The following is a 22,969-nucleotide window of genomic DNA, read 5'->3' as shown; positions in this document are numbered from 1 at the left end:
GCACCATGTGGTGGATGTGGACGCCTACGTTGTATTTTTAAGAGTAGTAGAGATATAGAAACTGTAATAATGCCCGTGCAACTAACTATTTGTTTTTCCACATTTTTTATTAACTTGACGAACGTGGATAAACAATAAAAGGAGGGTTTAACCTGATTTCAAATTTGCACTAGACAAAAACTGTTTCTCTAAGTAGCTACAGAAAAACTAAACCTCTTTGATTCAGTTTCTACTTTTAAAAAAAGTTTAAAAAGTTGAACCAATCGTATCCCAAATCCCTTTCATTCAATTACTTTTTTCTCTCGAAAATCTTTCATTCAATTATGACTATAAAAAAATTAATCCACTCCGATCCACTTTTAAGTTTAACCCAGCAAAGAAAATTGTCGACCGATGATTAGATCGCCATTGCCATCTCTCGACTGCTCGTCACCGGACGATGCGAGTAATCGAGCAGCAGCACGAATCTCCAGGCACATCGCCTTCCTCCGTCTCCCACCTCCCGACGCTTATCCTCCTCCCCACCGTCGAGCAGGCCAGCGCTTAGTTAAACCCGCCTTCTCCCTCCACTACCTTCCCCACCCAAATGCTCCTCTCATTCTCCCCGCACTTTTCTCCTCTCCTCATCTCCTTGCCCTCGACTTCCGCCTGCAAACCCCACGCCCGCCTCCGTCCCGTCCACGCCTCCGCCTCAGCGTCCACCTCGCCGGAGCTGCTCGGCAAGTCCGCGCTCCGCCGCATCTCCGACAAGCTCCGTAGCCTCGGCTACCTCGAGACCGTCTCCGAGCCCCCCACTCCGGCCCCGAACAAGAGCGGGGACGCCCCCTCCCCCGGCGAGATATTCGTGCCCACCCCGGCCCAGCTTCCGCGCCACCGCGTCGGCTCCACCCTAGACCCGAGCTGGGCCACGGGCGACGGTGAGGCTAGCTCCACCTCGCGGCAGCGGCGGAGGGGCCGCGGGCGCGATGCGTCGGGGTCACCTTCGGCGCCGCCGTCCGCGGCGGAGTTGGCGCTACCGCGGGACGAACTGCGACGGCTGCAGGGGATCGGAATCAGGGTGAGGAAGCGGCTTAAGGTGGGGAAGGCGGGCATCACCGAGGGGATCGTAAATGGGATACACGAGCGGTGGCGGAACGCGGAAGTCGTGAAGCTCAGGTGCGAGGATGTCTGGGCTATGAACATGAGGCGCACACACGAGATTCTCGAGGTGAGACACTAGCTCCAACAATGACCTCTAAAGGTTCTGTACCTTAAATTTAGAGGATGATGTCGTCCGTACTCCACTCCAGCAGCGTACTCCAGCAGCAGCGTACTGATCCTCTAAATTTAGAGGACGCTGCTGGATTCTCTGTATATAGAGTTTCTCTAAACGGTTCTCTATCCATTTGAATACTTTAAACAACCGGTTTAGCAAAACTAAAATATGTACAATATATTTGAGAGAGTAACAAATACATATGTATAAAAATTAAAAATTAAAAAATGTCTGTAATATATGTATTTGCATATAGAGGACATGATTTAGAGGACGTTGTTGGAGAGTAAGGAGATATATGAGATGAAATCTTTTAGATGAGACTGTAAAAGACGAATATAAATGAAGGATATCTCCCTGTTATGTTTATTTTTCTGGCTGTACATGTCTGTTAACGACTTCCTTACAATCGTCTAGTACTAGAAATCACAGAGGAGGCAGGAAGAGAGGAAGTAGCTAGTTCGGATACTTGGAGACCAAGAAGAAATTAGAGTTATATTACAGCTTATCCCTCACGCACACACACAACCACCTTTTATTCCCCATACGACGCCGGGCTCAATTCACCCAAGCCGGCCCAAACACCTTCATATTACGCCTCTGAAGCCTTTTGTCCCTCTGTAGCGCGTCCGGCACACAGGTCCTCGCCTTCGGTCTGACTGTCTTCACGCACTCCAGTCTGAATGTCTTCCTCGACATCTTCAGCAACGCTGACATCCCCCCATACAATTTCTGTTCATCCCTGCCTACGCTGTTCATTCGTTCATCCCTGTCGAATACGCTCTAAGAGCAATTGACAGAACGCTGACCAACTTGTCAGCTGAGAGTGCTCGTCTAAGGAAGAAAACCAGTGAGCAGCGGCTCCCACAAAGTGCATAGACGCCACCTGGATCTAGACATGTACTTCGACCTCATACATATCAAAATAGTCGTGACTACGCCTGATCCACAACTTGGGATTCTCCCCATCAAACACAAGAAAGTTGAGCTTAGGTAAACGACCACGAATCACTCCCCCCATTCCTGATGACGGAACGTCCCCATACTGTGGCAAAACCCGATGTGGAGGAATTTCAGAATTACGAAGAACAAGAGGAGGGAATCCAGGTGAACACGTACCCTTGGCCGAGGGATGGAGAAGGGTGGTGACCGACCCAAAACCATCCTCCCGAGGCCATGAATCGACGCGGTGCCCGTGGGCCGATACGGCTGGAACTCCTACAAGTGAGCGCTCGACAGCCGATGGAGAAGGAGCGAGAACGTCGACCATCCAAGTGGTTTTATCCGTCACGACACGCTTCCAGTGTTTCGAGATCTTGCCGACCTCTAGACGCAGATCATCCGCCATACCCTCCATGCTCATGTGCCAATCCTCGAGCATGTCGGTCGCCTTCTCCAAGGCGTCAACACGATGATCCTGACCGATGGTGAACTCCATGAAGGTAGCATCCCAGCGCGTGTCCTGCTCGGACACACGTCGATCCCACTTGGCGTCGTGGTCCGCGAACCGCCGGGAGAGCTCATTCAAGATGATCTAGGTATCAGGATTCATCAGGACCTCCCGACGACGGCAACGAGTGAAATACTAATTATGAGCAACTGAATCCAGTGTGAGAAAACCCCACAAGCTGAAGACCACCGAATCTGATACCACTTGTTGACTTCCTTACAATCGTCTAGTACTGGAAATCACAAAGAAGAAGGAGACATGAAGAGAGGAAGTAGCTAGTTCGGATACTTGGAGAGCAAGAAGAAATTATAGTTCTGTTACAGCTTATCCTCACGCACACACACAACCATCTTTTATTCCCCATACGACGCCGGGCTCAATTCACCCAAGCCAGCCCAAACACCTTCATATTACGCCTCCGAAGCCTTTTGTCCCTCTGCGACCCAGTTACTTCTGTAGCTTGTCCGGCACACAGGTCCTCGCCTTTGGTCTGACTGTCTTCACTCTCTCCAGTCTGAATGTCTTCCTCGACATCTCCAGCCACGCTGACATTGTCCAACCACAACTGGCCGTGCACTGTTTTATAATCAAACCAATTGCACATACAAGGCTCCTTTAGTCATGTGGCACATTAGCACTGGCACGTATAGCATATATTGATCTAAACTGAGCCAATGTCTTCGACATTCTGTCTGTCAATAAGTGAAAAAAGAGAAAATATTTCAGATATGAAAATTTTGAGGAAGACAAGGCTGCATATTTTGTTCTCTGTATATATTGGTTTTAAAATGTGAGGTACAGCTAGATAGTTGATCTGTATTATGAAACTAAATGTGTACCCGTTGTTGGCCCAATGGTTTCTATGTAGGCACTAGGCAGTGAGAAAAACTAACGAAAAATAAATAGCTGAAGTGGCAGAGACTGAGACAATATGTTGACCAGGAAGGTCTAGCCAGTGAAGAGAGGACTAACCCTTCCACTATTTATTACATCATCATGCTATGCAACGTGTTGTGTGTTGCTTCAGTAGCTGAAAAAATTCTAAAGCAATAAGAGGACTTAGTTGTGAATGAAAAAATCATGGTATTTTGATCATGTGGAACACTGACACAACGTGTGAAAATGAACATGAGGCGCATGCACGACGTATTCAAGGTGAGTGATCCCTGTTATGCTTCTTCTTCTAGCTGTACATCTCCAACCCTAGCTATTAGGACTTGGACCGACCATCCAATAGGCTATGATCTTGGTTCAATGGTTCACTTTCTTGGTTCAATGGTTCACTTGTTCAACCGTTAGGAACCGATTCAATTGTTTCGGGCATGAATTGAACCGTCCACAAGTATGTAGAGTCGATGTAATATATATAATTGGTAATTAACAATATGTAGTCGAAACAATAAAATGAATTCATAAACAATACACCCTATAATTATAACATGTAACATCTACCTTTTAATCTGCAGCATGAGGTACAGTTGTCAACATAAAATCCCAATACATGTTGTATGGGAGCAACACCCATGCTATTTCTTTTGTAAAACTATGATCATGACATGTGAAATCTACTTTTTGTTATTTTTTACTTTTTGTTATTTTTTTAACAAAACATAGTCAATATTGGTCTTCATTTGTATATTTAGTACCAGGATTACAATATATAGACCTCTACCAGATTGTGCTCCACCTGATTTATAGAAACAATGATCAGGGAGTCAATCAGGGAGATCTCACACTAAATAGGAAACGACCATATAGGAATGAATCGCCCATTAGCACCTAATCAGGGGCAATCAACCAACGTCTGATAGGGAAGGGTATCACCTAATTAGGGGCAATCAGCCAACACCTAACAGGGAAGGAAACCTCCTAAACATGGAAGGAAATAGGCTATCTAACACCCCCCGCAGTCGAAACGTCGATGGCGCATATGTTAAGACCGGAGCGAATCTCCGAGAAGACAGAAGTGGGCAGCCCCTTGGTGAAGATGTTCGCAAACTGATACATCGTTGGGACATGAAGAACACGAACATCACCAATGACAACGCGCTCACGGACGAAGTGGAGATCAATCTCGATATGCTTCGTGCGCTGATGCTGAATCGGGTTAGTGGACAAGTATACACCACCGACATTGTCACAATAAACTAAGGAGCTCTTGGTTAAGGGACTGTGAAGCTCCTGTAGTAGTTGACGCAGTCAGGAAGCTTCGACGACACCGTTAGCAACTGCCCTATATTCGGTCTCTGCACTGGAGCGAGGCACCGTAGGTTGCCGCTTGGAGGACTGGGAGACGAGGTTCTCTCCAAGGAAAACAACGTACCCTGAAGTAGGTCTACGAGTATCCGGGCATCTGGCCCAATCAACATCTGTGTAGACGAGCAACACAGAGGCCGTGGATGGGCAAAGGAGGAGACCATGACTAAGTGCCCCACAAAGGTAGCGCAGGATACACTCGACTGCCGAGAGGTGAACATCTCGAGGATCATGCATGTGAAGACAACTTGCTGAACAACATAAGAGATGTTAGGCTGGGTGAAAGTCAAGTACTAGAGCACCAACCAGGCTGCGATACTGAGGGGGTCGCTGACAGTGGTACCAGTCATGGTAGAGACCTTAGCATGAGTGTCGACAAGAGTGCCGCATGGCTTGCAATCGGACATACCAGCACACTCAAGAATATCGAGAGCATACTGTTGTGAAAGGAAGAGACCCTTTGATTGTTGCTGAACAACCACACCTAAGAAATGATGGAGAGTACCGAGATCCTTCATGGAAAATGCCTTCTGAAGAGCAGTGATAATACGTCGTAGAAGGTCCTGGCTAGAAGCAATGAGAACAATGTCATCCACATAAAGCAACAAGTAAGCCATGTCAGTCCCATGATGATATATAAACAGCGAAGTATCCGACTTGGCATCGACAAACCCCATAGTAAGTGAGTAGCAAAGCAGCTATACCAAGCACGAGGCTCCTGCTTCAGACCATAAAAAGACTTATTGAGCCGACAAACAACATGAGGCTGAGTGGGTTCAACAAAACCTGTGGGTTGAGAGCAGTAGGCTGTCTTAGTGAGAGTGCCATGTAAGAATGCATTCTTGACATCAAGTTGATGAACTGGCCAGTGCTGAGAGAGTGCCAAGGACAAAACAGCGTGGACTGTGGCTGGCTTGACCACTAGGCTGAAGGTCTCATCATAATCCACGCCGAGACGCTGAGTAAAACCACAGAGGACCCAACGAGCCTCGTATATGTTGAGAGAACCATCAACTCTGAATTTATGATGGAAAATCCACTTGTCGATGACAATGTTGGTGCCAGGGGGCCGGGGAACGAGATCCCAGGTGTTGTTGAAGAGCAGAGCGTCATACTCTTCTTGCATCGCGTGGTGCCAATTGGGATCGGCAAGGGCGCTGCGATAGGTCTTTGGGATGGGCGAGGGAGTCGTGGCACTGAACACAGCAGGCACCCGAAAACCAGCCTTGTCCGCGGGTGGCCATCCCGTGCTGGTTGACCACCGGTGTGATGGGAACAACACAAGTGGGTAGTTCAGTGGGCGTATGAACCACGTGTGTCTTCGAGACCACGCGTGGTCGTCGATGTTACACCTTCAAGGGTACAGACGACAGGGCCACTGGGGCTGCGGCTGCGGCTGGTGTAGGCGGCGAGGCCGTGCGTGGCACGAGCGAAGACACGGATGTCTGGTGCCGAGCGGGAGCCGGACGTGGTGCAGCTGCAACTGATGGCAGGGGCAACAACGCGGGGCCCTGTTCAGCGGCAGGCGCACTAGGCGCAGCAATTGCGGTAGGTGAGGTTGTCGGCGAGGCGAGGCGAATACCTACAGGGGAGGACCTGATCGGCAAGATCGACTCCTCAAGCTTAGACAAAAAATCAAGGTTAGTGATCGAGGCTCGAGAGCGGCAAGCAAAAACCATATGGCGCGAGGTGAGAATTCTATTGGTGGAAATGTCCAAACAACGATACCTTTGTGATTGCTAGAATAGCCAAGAAAGACACAAAGGCTAGAGCGGGGGGGCAAGCTCGTGAGGAGTGGTGGCAGACATGTTGGGGTAACACGCACAACCGAAAACATGGAGGTGGTCATAGGTAGGGTGAGAGCCGAAGAGGGCAAAATAGGGGGTGCCATAAGTAATGGTTTTGGTGGGTAGCTGATTAAGGAGGTATGTAGCGGTGTGAAGACCTTCGACCCAATTGGATGGGGCGAGGGATGCCTGAAATAAAAGGGAACAGATGATGTTGTTAATGGAACGAGTCAAACGCTCGACTTTACCGTTTTGGGAGGGCGCGTAGGGGCATGACATCCGGAGCAAAACACCATGAGTGAGAAAGAAGGTGTGAGTGGAAGATTTGTCGAACTCACGACCGTTGTCACATTGAATGATTCGGATGTTGCAGCCGAACTGTGTCTTCACATAAGAGAAAAAATAGCCAAGGTAGTGAATGTTTCGGATTTAAGGCGAAGAGGAAACGTCCAAAGAAAATGCGAGCAGTCATCAAGAATAGTAAGATAATATTTGTAACCGGACACACTAGAAATGGGAGAGGTCCATAGATCACATTGGATTAAATCAAAATTCTTGAGAGCTTGCGAAGTAGAGTTTGCAAAAGGTAGAAGAGTGTGACACCCAACTTGACAAGCATGACATATGGAATCACTAGTATTTTTATTACAACCAATGGCAGAAGTACTAGTGAGTTTGGACAGAGCCTTATGTCCAGGATGGCCAACGCGGCGATGCCAAGTTGTGGAGGAGACGGTGGCAACATGGGCACGGGACACCGGGGGACATGTTGGAGCATCGAGAATGTAGAGGGTCTTGAAGCTATTGTACCTGGTGATCACGCTCCTGGAATGAAGATCCTTCACAGAAAGGCGAAGAGGGTCAAATTCGACAGAACATTTGGTATCAGAAGTAAACCGCCGAACTGAAATGAGGTTTTGAACAATATCGGGGGCGACAAGAATGTTATTAACATAAAAGGGACCCGATATGATGGAGTGGCCAGAAGTTGTGACAGGTAAAGTGGATCCGTTTCCAACCATGATGGAAGTGGAGCACGGAGGACGAAATAAAGAGATGTTAGCACTGTCGGGAGTCATGTGACTGGAAGCACCAAAATCCATGACCCAATCCGTGGCGCCAGGAGGACTGAGGGTCATGATGCTGAAGTTGCTGGCGAGAGATTGCTGATCCTAGGATCCAGTTCACGGAGTCCATTCCATAGTCGGGGAGGTAGGAACCACAGGGGACTGCTGCGTAGTCCCGAGCTGATGCTAAACCGACCCGATGAGTTGGGTAAAGTGACACGACAGAGGGGTGTACTGGGTCGGAGTAGCGAAGAGCGCCTGAGCCTGGTGTGCATGCAGACGTCCACCGCGCTGCCGTCCATTGGGGTCGGGCCACATCATGATTTGCCCGGTCCATGGATTGTACAACGAAGGCCAGAGCGTCTCCTTGCCTCCTCCGCTGTTGTTGGGGCGACACCGTCGACGACCACTAGCAGAGGAGCCCCCTCCATGGGTGTTGCTAGTGGGTCGGCTGGTAGCACCAGTGGGTGCCGTGACACCTCCAGGGGGAGGGGCGATGGAGGAAGCAGTGGTACTGGCGACGAGAGCGGTGGCATGCTGGAGTCGATCTCCTCGAGGAAGAGATCATTGTGGACGTCGGCGAAGGAGGGGGGAATTTTTTGCATTTTGGTCCTTCATCGGAAAAAAATTTACGTTTGGACCCTAGAAAATTTTAATGTCATTTTTGGACCCTTTACTCGGCGCCGTAGCCTGTGGCGCCGAGGTAACACAGCTCGGCGCCATAGGCTATGGCGCCGAGGTACGTGCTGCGTTGGCACAAACGGACGTCGTGGCGTCGACGTGGTACCGAGCTCGGCGCCATAGATCATGGCGCCGAGCTCTGTTCTGTATAGAAAACTTGTCTAGCTCAGTTGGTAAAATACAAGGCTCTTAACCTTGTGGTCGTGGGTTCGAGCCCTACGGTGGGCGTTTTTTAATACTTTTTGTCTTTGTCACTTATTTTTTTTGTCCATATTTTCGTTTATGTCGCTGATTTGTCCGTCCTGATTTATTTCTCATCCAATTTTATTTTTGTGACTGATTTGTTTATTCGTCCAGATTTAGTGCAGAAGAAAAAAATGAATATGTGTGCTTCTTTTTACTGGGAATATGTTATTATGTATTTAAAATTTATGTTCAAAAGAACTCAATGAAAATATAATATTTTTTATTTGATCACGATTGAAGTAAGAGTGTTCTCGTTTGATTTTTATTGTGATTAGCTGAGCCAACAAGGGGAGAAGTTGACGGCTTGTGAGCACTGTGGCACACAGCTGCTGTGCTCGCCGGATAAAAAAATCTGGACGAATAAACAAATCAGTCACAAAAATAAAACTAGATGAGAAATAAATCAGGACAGACAAATCAGAGACATAAGCGAAAAATATGGACAACAAAAAAACAAATAAGTGACAAAGACAAAAAGTATTAAAAAAACACCCACCGTAGGGCTCGAACCCACGACCACAAGGGTAAGAGCCTTGTATTTTACCAACTGAGCTAGACAAGTTTTCTGTACAGAACAGAGCTCGACGCCATGATCTATGGCGCCGAGCTCGGTACCACGTCGGCGCCACGACGTCCGTTTGTGCCAACGCAGCACGTACCTCGGCGCCATAGCCTATGGCGCCGAGCTGTGTTACCTCGGCGCCACAGGCTACGGCGCCGAGTAAAGGGTCCAAAAATGACATTAAAATTTTCTAGGGTCCAAACGTAAATTTTTTTCCGATGAAGGATCAAAATGCAAAAAATTCGGAAGGAGGGGAACGACTTCGAGCGCTTGAAGTGGACCTTCATGTGGGCGAACTTCTCATTCATGCCACACAGCACGTTCAGGACGAGGGTAGGGTCGTGGATGACCAAGATCACCAAGGGCCTCGGCCATCCCCTTCATCTTGCGACAACAGTCGTCGGCGGAGAGATCACCCTGCATGAAAACACGAAACTCGGTGTCGAGGAGAAGTGTGTGAGCTTCGCGATTGCCGAGGAATTGCTTCTCGATGGCCAGCCAGACGCGACGCGCAGTGCCACCAGAGGTGCGAGCAGACTCCATTAGCTCGGGGGAGAGTGTGCCCAATACCTAGGACAGCACGATGGCATTCATGCGCTGCCAGGATGGCGTGGCGGGGCAGGCGTTGGAGAGGACATGGTCGGTGAGGGCGTACCGCTCGAGGGTGAGCAGAACGAGATCGCGCCAGCGATTGTAGTGGGGAGAAAGGGGATCCAAAACCACGGGCACAAGGGCACGTAGGTTCTGGATACTCGTCGCCTGCGCGTGAAGGTTGGCAATGCGGGTGGCCTCGTAGTCGGGGTCTTCAACAACATCGGCGTCGTTGTTCGGGACGCCGCCCTGGGGTGGTGGGAAGGCCGCGTTGTGGGCAGCGGCTGTAGAGCGCTCAAGGTCGGAGGCGGCCCGGGGTTCCCTGGCTAGGGCGTCCTGGCTAGGGTATCACCTAATTAGGGGCAATCAACCAACACCTAATAGGGAAGGAAACCTCCCAAACATGGAAGGAAATAGGCTGTCTAAGGCTCACTCCAACAGGAGGCATGCAAATCGGGCAGCCATATGTACTTTTGTCTGGTATCTGTAGTTTACCTGTCCAGCCATACGCTACATCTTTCCAACAGCACATCCATCCATACATTTAGCTAGAATAGAGTAGACATTGGGGCCCAGTGATCAGTCAAAAATGAAGAATTTAGCTGCCGGTCACAGTACCAGCCAATATGGCTTTTCTCTCTCCTGTCTTCCATTTTGCCTGGCCCGTTTAGCTGCTCTGTTGGAAGAAGGATTGCACTGCTACAGTTGCTCCAGGGCAGCTATTTTAGCTTTACCTGGCCGGATGGCTGCTCTGTTGGAGTGAGCCTAACAGAGCACAAAGGTTCAATCAGATTATAAGCTGGATATATGGTTTAATAAACATTGAGATTTGATTGCTGTTCTTACATTAATAAAAAGAGGCACATTTAGCATTAGCACCATCCCATCTAGACTTACGTGGTGCTTCCCTGGTTCCCCCGGATGGATGCATGTGTGACCAATGGCCACCAGTTGGCACTAGTCTGACACCCTCCTACTCCTGAGTCTGGTCTCTACGTGCTTGATTTTAATTTCTGACTGGTTCCGACAGAACCGTGAACCGTCTGGTTCATAGTTCAACAAAAAACCATGCGGTTCATCCGGTTTTAGCGGTTCAATTGTATGGATAGTCTTTTAAGTGAACCAAGCCGATGTAGTCTTTGGTTTGGTCTTTTACCGGTCCGACGGTCGTCTGCTTCTAATAACTATGTGTCCAACCACAACATTGGCTCTCTTATTGTTGGCCATGCACTGGTTTCTGCAATTATGCACTGGGCATGATACATTGGCAATAGCTGCCATGTGCCCATGTCCTTACCTTTTCTTGGGTAACACGATCAGGAAGTTAAGAGTGTTGCTAGGTATAACGGTGCTTGCCTGCTTGGTTATGTCAAACCCCACTATAAAATTCACTTCACAATTTTATAGGATAATATGTTTTTAATACATGATTACAAACTATTGTTATGAATCTGTCACTGTAAAATGACCAGAACATTCTTAATGAAATGACACAGTTCTCCTGCATCATTTGAGGAAAAATGAGCAGAAACTTTGGTTAAAAATGCTGTGCTGACGACTTTGAAGTGATATGATCAAGGTGTAGTGCATTAGCCTGCACAAACTCGGAACCTGCCTGGCCCAGACAGCAATCTCAGGCGTCTAACTTTGGATGCCTGGGGCTGGATTGAGCTGTCTGGCAGGCAGTTCCAGGCCAGGGTGCCAACCAAACGAGCCCCTATTGCTTCGTTATTGTAGATTTTAATTTGAGCTCCATTTGACTAATAAGATATAGGAGAGAAACAGTATATAATTGGAACCAACTTTTTCGACTTGCATTTAACAGTTTAACATGCTTTATTTCTTTTGTGACAGAGGAAAACTGGAGGCTTGGTCATTTGGAGATCTGGGAGTACCATCATATTGTACAGAGGAACCAACTATACGTATCCTTACTTCCATCACAGCGAAAGGGTGGATAGTTTTCTCGACAAAGAATCATCAGATCAGAGCAATTCTGGGGACGAGGATGAGACTAGTTCACAGCATGGTAGCAGTCATGAGAAGAGTAGTGAGAATCCTGTTGTAGCATGCGCAGAACAGATTCATGTTGGAGAGGGGAACAGTCAGACTATAGAATATTTGAATCAGAGCTTAAGCAGAGAGAAAGATACAAATCACCCGGTATCATCTATCAAACGGCTTGTTTTTGATGCAGATGAGGGAAATTTAGACATTAGAGCTGGAAATCCAAACGAGCAGCATGTGAGATTGCAGGAAAACACTCATCCTGATAGTCCTAATAAGTTTGGTCCTAGAGATCGCTCATCCTTAGTGGCTGGTGTTGGATCTCAAAATAAGTTTCGATTACAGTTGCCTGGGGAGGTCAAACTTGCAGAGGAAGCGGATAAATTACTGGATGGGTTGGGTCCAAGGTTTTCTGGTTGGTGGGGATATGATCCTGTTCCGGTGGATGCTGATCTGTTGCCAGCTATTGTGCCAGGATACCGTAGGCCTTTTCGCCTGCTTCCTTCCGGTGTGCCGCCTAAGCTAACAGACAGGGAAATGACTATCCTTAGGAGACTAGCTCATGCCTTGCCCTTCCACTATGCACTCGGTAATGTTTGATACTTCGCTCTTTTACATAGTCTCTTACATTATTGATAAAGTTTGGTGTTTATTAATCTTGTGGTGTCTTCTTTCCAGGAAGAAGCAGCAACCTTCAAGGATTGGCTGCATCCATGATCAAGCTATGGGAAAGATGCGAGGTAGCAAAGATTGCACTCAAGAGAGATGCACACAACACTGACAGTGAGCTCATAACTGAAGAAGTAAAGGTAGGTGCTAAGCCATTTTCCCGATGCTCAGTGTCACAAAATACATTTTTTGTGTGCCCCTGCAATGTTCTGGTAAAAGAGGCTTAGAGTTTAACTTTTGTGACACGTGTCACATGGCATCATATGGAGTGCAGTGTATTCTTCTTGTTTTTTTGTGTATCTGCTGATCACCTCCATATCTGATCAGAAATCAGGGAAATCTATGTTTGTATTATAGTATCTGGTGCAATCCAAATCTACCCAGAACTCTCATATCAGAATGGTAAATCCAGCAGTTATGTTTAAATGTTGCAGGAGTTGACAGGTGGAACCCTATTATCAAGGGATAAGGAGTCGATTGTATTCTACAGAGGGAAAGATTTCCTCCCCCCAGCTGTCTCTCTGGCAATAGAAAAACGCAGAAAGCTGGGCAGTTCTACAATCTACAAGGCCAAGCCTGGCATTGAAGAAAGCATGCCTACTCAAAATGACTCTGTACTGAAGGTATCAAGTGATGTCTCGGTACACGTTCGTGAAGAGGGAACTTCTGTCACAGAGAATAGAGCTGAATCTCTTAATACTGTTGCGAAGGATGTTGAAACCAGATTATCTCAGGTATGCTTTCAGCTGGCATATTTGTTCTTTTATACATAATTTGCTGTCTGACTAAATATATATACCCAAACTATTTGTCAGGCCATAGCAGAGAAAGCAAAAGCTGAAAAACTTATTGAAGAACTAGAAAAGGCATCTCCGCTTTCAAAGGCTGAAGTTAGAGAGACTATATCAGAAGATGAGAGGTACATGTTGAGGAAAGTTGGATTGAAGATGAAACAATTTCTGCTGCTAGGTGGACATTCTCCTCAACCTTTCCCTGAACGGTTTTGTTCCAAAGATAACCATTTTGTTTTAGAAAACAGAAACTTGCTGCCGCCTTTGTGTACCTAACAATTAAATTGTCTGTTTCTTACCTTTATCTGGATTTATCAGATTGAAATGTGAATCATCTGGGAAACTTCTTTCATGCCATTCTATATTGCAATGTGTCTGTTACCACTTTACCTGCAGTAACAATTCCTATCCTGTCCAAACTACAAACATGGCAAGATGGAGGGACACGACCTGTTGAAAGGATACTAGCATGATCCCTTCCAAGGCACTTAACAAGCTGTGGCACTAGTTTAAGAACATATCTAACATCTTGGTTACACTTAGACAAATGTTAAGTCTGGACATCTGTTACGGTGATCATCTTTAGGGAAAATTTAATTTGTGTAGCTGGTAGCTAGAGCAATTGAAAGATCCTTGTAGTTTATCTGCAAAGTGTCTTTTCTCACTCACCTGTGTTTTGCATTCATTCCATTTTTTTGTCCTTTAACCCCCTTGGTTTTTTTATTGCTTTGCAGGTCGGAGGGGAGTTTTTGACGGAACTATTGAAAATATGCATCTTCATTGGAAGTATCGAGAACTTGTGAAGATTATATGCAAAGAACACCGCCTTGAAGATGTGGAATACGCTGCTCGAACTCTAGAGGCAGAGAGTGGCGGTATTTTGGTGGCAGTGGAAAAAGTGAGCAAAGGGCATGCTATAATAGTATATAGGGGAAAGAACTACAAGAGACCATCAAAACTCAGGCCAAAAACTTTGTTGAGTAAAAGGGATGCTTTGAAGCGTTCCCTGGAAAACCAACGTTGTAAGGTGTGGCTTATATCCTTGAATTCTTATGATCCTTTTGTGGAGATACTCTTTGAGATTCTGAGTACTTTCTCTTGTCATTTTAGTCCCTTAAGGTTCATGTACTTAAGCTGTCAAAGAACATTGACTACTTGAGGGATCAGATGAATTCCAGCTACTATCACAAGGACATGCATGATCCTAGTGTCAACTCTGTAACACTACAGCAGCAAGACGAAGTAAACATATTCTAACTTGAATGTAGTCCAACCACCACTTAGTTTATTCCATGAATACCTGATTATTTGTTTGTTTCAATATAAATGGTCAAGGAAATGCCTGAAGTTGCTCCCATGAGTTCAGAGCCTGAGGTTGAGAAGTGGACATCAGTTGAGATTGATAGAGCCTTAGATTTAACAAAGTCTGGAGTCCCTGTGGAAGATATGCAGGTTACTAGTTCTCCCTTGCGGAACCTTTATGTTGTAGGTTGGTCTTTTTTCATTCCAATCACTATACTGTGAACTAATGCAGCTACTGCACACTGTATTTGACAGAGCAAAGTCTGTTTCAACAAGCTTGAAGATGATTCTTCTGCGACTGCAGGTCCATGTCTGACTGGGAGTTCAATTGCAGCTTCATCCTATAATCTGATCAGACATGTGAGTTCGCCTGATATATCTCTTTTATAGTATATAAAGCATCAGTTTCTACGGTTTCCAACGTCGTCGAGCTCTCTCATATTTAAATGATAAAAAAGCTAAAATTATGCATAAACGGGGATTCGAACCATAGTTGCTGGCTCTAAATTTACATTCACACCCACCTAACTAATAAAACACACATGTCTTTATATTTTATACTCTATACTTATAAATGGAAACCGAACGTACGTGCACTTTGCTAGCCCCACTGTATGATTTTGTTCTCTGCTGCTGCTGATGCACTGTTGTTGCAGCAAAACCAACGTAGCTCTACTGTGACATCCAGTCCTGATGGTCGCTACGAAGGTGCACCTTCAAAAGTCGTGGATGCGCCAAAATTGGATGCGGAATCTCTTTCTGTATCGCCTTTGAGAGCCGCACCGCTCTCGAATCAAGAAAGGCTTGTGCTAAGGAAGCAAGCCCTTCAAATGAAGAAAAGACCTGTACTTTCCATAGGTTCCTTCGTTCATCCTATCCCAGTTACTACTTGCACTCACTTTAAATTGGTCCGCTAACAAGCATCTGATTGATATCGTAGGGAGGAACAATGCCATCACCGGAGTTGCAAAAACCATAAAAACGCACTTCAAGAAGCACCCTCTTGCTATCGTGAACATCAAGAACAGAGCGGACGGGACTCCGATTCAGCAGCTGATATCGGAACTCGAGGTTTGTTACTTGTGACAGAGAATAGTCTTACCCTAGACGCACTGTTTGTTGCATCTGAGCTTCGTTGACATCCAATGGAAAACAGGAGGCGACAGGATCGGTGCTAGTGTCACGAGAAACCAACAAAGTGATCTTGTACAGAGGCTGGGGCGCAGAAGTGGCCCAGAAAAGCTCAAGGGAAAGTAGCACAGACGAGGGCGAAAAGGAGGTCATATCACCTCAGCTCCTTGAAGCTATCAGGTTAGAGTGTGGACTGCTCCCTGCCGATTCGGGATAGTTGGTCCGGATAACCTTCCCCCACAGATCCCGTGTTTCGAAAGGATCGTACAATGATTGCCCGCGGATAGATCCGAAGCTGCATAAACGCACGCAAGGTGTGAAACCCTCCCTGCTCACGGGCATAGTTGTAAGAGAAGAACAGGGGCGGCGGCAGGGGTATTCTTAGGTATTCCATGGGATGCCCTTTTTTGTGAAAGAAAAGAATATGTATTGTCTATACTAAAATATTTAGTTCTCCTAGTGTTACTGGCTCTCGCTGTTCTGGGGGAAATTGTTCTTGGAATACCCTGGCACAGGCTCACCGCTCACAGCATCACGTCTGCCTCCGCCAGTGGAGAAGAAACGGGCATAGCTGTAGCTTTGTCGGTGTCCCCACCTCGTAGATCTTCACCCTCGAACGGCCTGAGTCGAGTATTGCGGTAAGGAACTCGTCGGCTCACGCGTCAGCGCAGCGGGTGACATCCGGCAAATGGTATCGCCGTCTGCTGGAATCTGGCAAAAGACCTGCCGGTGATGTGGAGTAGTACGCTGGAATCCGGCTGGGGTGCTGCCCCCTTGCTGGAATCCGGCCAGGGCAGGAGCAGGGGCAGGGCGAAACCTGTGGATTTGTTTCGGCACTGCCGACACCAATGCACCATGGTTGATTGGTTGTGCTAGCTACTACTGTATTTTCTCCAGATCAGGCTCTCTATCTGCACTCTGCAGTGGTAAACCCGACTAAGGGCTAGTTTGTAAACTACATTTTTTCAAGGTATTTTTATTTTTTCTAAAGAAAAATCAACTAATTTTTTTAGGGCTAGTTTGGGAACATTATTTTCTGAAGGGATTTCTATTTTTCCAAAAAAAATAAATTAATTTTTCTTTGAAAAATGAAAATAACGTGGGAAAATATGGTTCCCAAACTAGCCCTTAAAAAAATAAAAAACTCGTGGAAAAACAGGATTCCAAACTAGCCCTAACAAACACCAACTTTCGGCTGGAATTTTTTTTTCATGTTGCATTCGGTATGGACCTGGGTTTCTCTGAAACTATTCGTTTTTTTTTTGTGGAGTTACACGAGGTTGTTTATCCTCGCAAACTGAAACTGGCGGCATTGATTGGGGTTTGCGCGGCTTGCACTTCGTTGCATGCAGCAAGCCTGATTCCATGATCTGCCTGGGTGGGCTCTCAGTATTGTATTAGTCGTCGTACGAAAAAAAGGCGGCGTCGTGAATAAAAGCCGTATCTTGCTGCTGCCCTGAACGAAAAGAAGAAAGACGTGGAGCACAGCTTTCGCCTTCTTTTATATATATATAACTTTGCCTCTGCAAGAGGACAAAGGGACGCCTTTTGGTCCTGTTTGTTTCGGCTTCTGGCAGCTTCTGGTCATCAAAAGCTGCTGTGGACTATCAAACACTCAATTTTTTCAGTCAGTTTCTATAAAATTCGTTGAGTCAAAAATCATGCAAAATCAACATAAACATAATCGGTTGAGTCGTTGTAATAGTAGAAATTCGTCATTTTCTAGATCATGAGCCTTATGAACAACTTTATCTTTCTCCACACGTAATCATAATAATACTTAGATTCTCACCACAACCAGATTCTCTCTACAGCCAGATTTTCAGAAAAACTGATCAGAAAAAAGCTGAACCAAACAGGCCCTTTGTCTCTCAGCGGCAGGCTGGTGCGGGCGCAAGTTGGTGTATTGTACTTTGTACTATTGTACATGGATCGAAATCGCTTTGCCATGCAGAGCCGCAGACCGCCGGGCTCACGAAAAGGGAGGCAGGGCTTCTAAAAAGACTGCGCCTGGGCGTACTGCTGCATGCTTGCTTTGTTTGGCGCATGCCGCGCATCTCTGGTTCAGGGAATCAGTCCGCACACATGCTGCTCCTGGGCGGCTGGGCCTAGCTGAATAGCTCTGGTCTGACGTGAGGCCGGCCTCACCCTAGCTCACACTGCGCCTCACAACAAACCCCTACTGCGTCTGCGTGTATAACGACGGCGTACGTTCAGCATTCAATCACGTCATGCGTCCATGATCTAAACTGGTCGTGTACCATGTCCGAAAGCAAGACGGTCTACAGCTGTGTACACTACAATAGCGCTGCAGTGATAGAAGAGCTGCAGAAACCAAGTCTCAGTCGTCGTAACAAAGTGGGCCTACATTCCTTAACTTGGATAGGACATGCTATGCTTGGTATAGACTTGGACTGGGAACCGAAGCATTTCATGGTACTGTAGTACACAACAAAGGCTAATCATTCCTGCAAAGTCACTGCGAGATTCCCATACGGGTGCATGCATGCAACGTGCTAGGACCAGCAGGGCAGTGGGAGCTCCCCGCCCCGCCCTCCCCCCGGCCGGCTAGCATCACCAGCGCTAGCACGAGCAGCAGCTGCATCGGATGCCAACCAATCATTCCCTGCTGCGAGATCTCCTAGCTCCTCCTCCTCCTCGACCTCGACCTCCTCCTCCCTTGTCGGTGCAGCGCCTCGCGCGTCATGCATGGCGCTCGACACGCACGAGACAATCCGTCGTCTCAGCCGGTCACATGAAAATGAATGCTATTGGGACAGGTGACCGCGCGCGCGGGCCGGGGCCATGAGCTCATCGGCGTCCTCCCGTGTTTTCGCTTCGGGGGGACACTGGCTGCCTCCATGGCGGATCTGCAGCCTGCAGGGGACCTGACTCGTTTCTGCCGCCGCGGAACGGAGATGAAATGAAAGAAAGGTAACTCTCGGAGCAATCATGTAAAAGTCTATCTGGTCTGTCACACAGAAAGTGTTAGAATTATAGGCATTTTTCGTATTATTTTAATTCCATAAATTAACATTATGATGATGACATATAATAAATAATTAACCATAGAAAAATCGTGATCTTAAATTGATCCATACCAATATAAATCAAGAGAATATAGAGCATGTGAATTATATAAATCATATAAATACGATAAACATGTATACTGACTGAACAAATGAAAATAAACAGATAGAAACATAAATAGCATGACTGTAAAATTAAAACAGACATATCTATCATATTATAATAAGACATAACAGATAAGATAAAATCATTCGTAAATATGAAACAACATAGATGAATATATGAAACATATATAATCTCCAGAACACAAAACAGTAAGTAAATAAACTGATCATACCCTCCTATGCGCTCTGATGATCCAGATCCTTGGCCAGCTTCCTTTGTCATGTTGAAGATGTTTTGGGCAGTCGCGTAGACGCTCCCCAAAAACCTAATGGCCGATCCCCCGTGCAAGGTCTCGAACGACACCGGCTTCGGAGGCACCTGCCCTCTCGCTTCTCTGTGCGCGCAGAGTCACGAGATGGAAATACCCTCACTCGGGCGGCTGGACTGTGAGACTGAAAGTGTTTCTCGCGTGTACCGAGTGACATGGGTGCTCCTCTATTTAACCTCTCGCAGAGGGAAGTTGAAGGAGAAAGGTCGCCGAGTCACGCCAAAAGTCGGTCAGCTCTCGCCGAGTCATGCCATGAGTCGGGCAGCACTCGCCGAGTCATGCCATGAGTCGGCCAGCTGAAGGAGAAGGGTCACTCGGCTGGCTGACGAAGAGACAGGGTCACTCGGCTGACGTACGCGGTTAGTGAGTGCTAAAAATTAACACAACCACACCACGCCCGCTCGCCTGTCTGCCTGCCTGCCTGCCTCGCCACGCCACGCCACGCCACGCCCGGCCCGTAGGAAGTTAGAGCTAAACCGTAGGAAGTTAGAGCTAAACTCTCGGAAGTTATATAAACCGTCGGAAGATAGATAAATCCGTCGGAAGTTTGGCTCTCGTAACATTTTTGTCGGAAGTTACGCTAACTTCCGAGAGACACTCGGAAGTTACGCTAACTTCCGAGAGCCAAAGATCCCTCTCGGAAGTTACGCTAACTTCCGAGAGCCAAGGCAGTTTTCTCGGAAGTTAAAGTTTGACGCCGTTTGTTTTGCGCTGACGCCGTGTGAAGGCTAACTTCCGACCGTTTTGGTTGTCCTCTCGGAAGTTAAAATGACCAGCACAAACAATGCAATTTAATTTTCATTATTCACCACATTAACAGCCACATATATCAAAATAACAGCCACATATATCAAAATAACAGCCACATATATCACAATGTACAAAAATGACAGCCACAATATACCACAATATATTTAAAAGCCACAATATACCACATGTCACATATAAAGTCATAAAAGTCTGGCCAGAACAGTCCACAAAGTTTCAAGTCTCACAAGACACAAGTTACATCCACATAATAGTCTCACAAGACATAAGTTTCAAGTCTCACAAAACACAGAATGGAAGTCCACTACTGTCGATCAGCATCAGGAATCAGCGAAAAGTGATGCTCGCTACCTCCACTGGCGAACAACGCATCGACAAAGTCTAAGCCATCATGTTGTTGCTGCACCGACAAGGTAGCTGGAGGGGTCTCATATACCTGAACAAATGACATTCATGAAGTTACACCATAATATAACAAGTAAATAATGAAAAATTTGCAAACCTGATGTTCGGTAGGTGGAGGTGGAGGTGATGGCCAAGGAAAATGTATGGGAGGTGGAGGTGGGGGGGCCATCGGAACCTGTATCCCTTGGGCTTGTGCTAGTTGCTATCAAATCGACGAACACATTAATGCCAGTGTTTTAAATCAATACATAACTTAAAATGAAAGATCTTTTTGAACTTACTTGTATCAGTGTTTGCTGTTGTTGAAACTGAGTAGCATAGTATTCTTGTTGCGCAGCATGTTGCCTCAAGTATTCCTCCTAAACCCTTTGCCGCTCCTGATGTTGCCTAAGCTCTTCTCGTAGTCGCTCAACTTCTGCAGTATCCTGAGTAGAGCGACGGGAGCTACGAGCAGCAGACCTCGACGAACCTCCCCTCTGAACCGTCACCTGGCTCGAGTCGATGACGTTATCGAACATCGAGTACCTTCAAACAAGTAACATCACAACAGATTCAAAATAAATGTATTGTACTTAAACCGATGAAACAAGATAAGGTATGTAGAGTCCATACCTTCCATGGGGTTTTCCACCACTCGCATACACAACCTGAGGATCAATAGGTGCGGTCCTCCAGTCATAGTCCGATCCATGCTGACTAGACATCGCCTCACCATATGCAGCCTGCATACAAAAGAACAATGCCATCTTACATACAAAATTTCATATGAACAAAATGTATCAAGCATTTCAAAACACTCACCAGACAATCTGTTGCCTTTTGGCTACACAACACATCTGGGTTTGCAGGATCTGGTCCTCTGTGCCCCCTCAGGTATACTTGAATATCACTGGGCACTACACCACTGCTAGCTTCCTGTATGTACATTTGACAAACATTATAATCAGAAATTACAGCAAGTCAACTACAATCAACAAAAATGAAATAAATTGCACTTACCATTCGTTTTGCCAAACGAAAGTGATCATCACCTCCATACTTGTGATACGACTCGGTTCCACGATTGGAACTTTGTCGCATAGACTTTGCCTTGAAATCATCAGAAGCCCAATAACGACATAAGGCACGCCAAGCAGCATCATTGGCGGCTATCCATGGAATCGAATGCTACGGAAACACAATTCATTTACAAGTAATTGTATCATATACAAGCAACAAAAAAATTTCTAACACGAGCACAAACATCAATTACCTGAAGAAAATCTTGCTCAGTCATAGAAAGTCCATACTGTGTCGCCTCGCTCTTAGTGGCTGCACGTCGTCCTTCACTACTCAACATAGCTTGATTAATCACCTGGATTCGAACATAGTACATCATATCCGCAACAACATCTGCCGCGTTCCTATGGAACACGGAGTGTGCATGCTCGGTATGAGTATCTCCATCAGGCAACTTATAATGTTTCTGAAAAAAAACATAGTCAAGAATCCATAATATGAATCAATCATTGAGCTGATAACTTGGCAAGAAGATAGATAAACATACCCAGAAGTCGTGCCAAACTGCACCTTGCGCATTCCCATGTTGCGCGTTAACAGCAAGGCCGTATTGATCCCATCTTGTGACAGGGACCTCATTACCATTCTCAATCACCAATCCAGGCCATCTCATACGACAGATATTGCCTAACACTTTATTTACTTGCCTTACACGATCTTTGCCGGTGAAACTACTATCCACCCAACCCCTAACAACACAAGCACAATTGTCAAAATCAAAAAATAATTGTTTATCCTCAATGTGTAAGACATAAGAACAAAGCAAAGATGCTCTTACCCATCTCCATACGGTATTATCTCAACCTTGTTAACTGGTTCTTTAGGAGGGGGGACCCAACTAGTCTTTCGTGGCTTCCGGACCCGTGAAGACCCTACAACTCCGCCGCTTCCAGAACCTCCTCCACTAGCTCCCCCAACTCCCGACCCTCCATCTCCTGCCCACCCACTTGCATCCTTGGGCCATTCATCCCACCCTCTCTCCGCCTCCCTACCCTGGACATCCTCAACATCTTCCACTTGTATCCCCTCCTCTGTCTCTACCTCATCTTCAGACTCATTCTACAGAACAAAATTAATAATTTAGTTATTCGAAATCATACAAATATTACATTACAAAACAAATATATTGGTTACCTCATCCCTTAGTACGCCGACTGGCTGGCCCTGCAACTCTGGAACATGCTCCAACAAAGCTCTACGCCTGCTCGAGCTTGAACTAGTGCCCTGGAACACTAAGTCCTCCTTTCTCCCAAAAATGGAGGCTCTCCTCGCTAGTCCCTTAGCGAGCTGCTTGACCTTTTTAGACATCCTGTTATTAAAACAAAATCAAATTAGTAAATGAACATAAAGTAAATGAGCATAATGTATTGAAATGAACAATAAATAAATAATTACTTTTTAGTCGTATTCAAAATCAGGATCAAATTGTTTTCTTCGATTAGATGTTATCTTCTTTGACTTCCGTTTCCGTTTTTTGGG

General features: G+C 46.3%; 2 protein-coding genes and 1 long non-coding RNA gene across 4 annotated transcripts; 1 reads left to right on the top strand and 2 right to left on the bottom strand.

Moving 5' to 3' along the window:
• Positions 1 to 487: 487 nt before the first annotated feature.
• On the top strand, positions 488 to 16,296 carry LOC100126359 (CFM family member 2). 2 transcript variants are annotated; one of them, XM_020544840.3, is made up of 12 exons: positions 488 to 1,207; positions 11,750 to 12,491; positions 12,581 to 12,711; positions 13,006 to 13,305; positions 13,387 to 13,540; positions 14,097 to 14,389; positions 14,473 to 14,604; positions 14,692 to 14,814; positions 14,920 to 15,024; positions 15,321 to 15,522; positions 15,605 to 15,735; positions 15,821 to 16,285. In XM_020544840.3, the coding sequence occupies exons 1-12, from the start codon at positions 587 to 589 to the stop codon at positions 16,010 to 16,012; spliced, it is 3,126 nt and encodes a 1,041-aa protein (XP_020400429.1). In that variant the 5' UTR covers positions 488 to 586; the 3' UTR covers positions 16,013 to 16,285. The 2 variants fall into 2 exon arrangements, with proteins under 2 accessions (XP_020400429.1, NP_001295439.1); NM_001308510.1 differs by having other exon boundaries at positions 531 to 1,207; positions 14,698 to 14,814; positions 15,821 to 16,296.
• LOC103641740 (uncharacterized) lies at positions 2,882 to 16,010 on the bottom strand. The gene is made up of 2 exons (XR_560477.3): positions 15,767 to 16,010; positions 2,882 to 3,397 (listed from the first exon to the last, which is right to left on the bottom strand). It is a non-coding gene; the product is annotated as an uncharacterized lncRNA (long non-coding RNA).
• Positions 16,297 to 20,755: 4,459 nt separating the features above from the next.
• LOC111590321 (uncharacterized) lies at positions 20,756 to 21,233 on the bottom strand. The gene is made up of 2 exons (XM_023301252.1): positions 21,044 to 21,233; positions 20,756 to 20,956 (listed from the first exon to the last, which is right to left on the bottom strand). Exons 1-2 carry the CDS (start codon positions 21,175 to 21,177, stop codon positions 20,791 to 20,793), a joined length of 300 nt encoding a protein of 99 aa, XP_023157020.1. The 5' UTR covers positions 21,178 to 21,233; the 3' UTR covers positions 20,756 to 20,790.
• Positions 21,234 to 22,969: the final 1,736 nt, after the last annotated feature.

The sequence above is a fragment of the Zea mays genome, chromosome 10, assembly GCF_902167145.1.
Source record: "Zea mays cultivar B73 chromosome 10, Zm-B73-REFERENCE-NAM-5.0, whole genome shotgun sequence".
In the NCBI taxonomy this organism is placed as follows: Eukaryota; Viridiplantae; Streptophyta; class Magnoliopsida; order Poales; family Poaceae; genus Zea; species Zea mays.
This window is presented reverse-complemented; position numbering and strand designations above follow the sequence as displayed.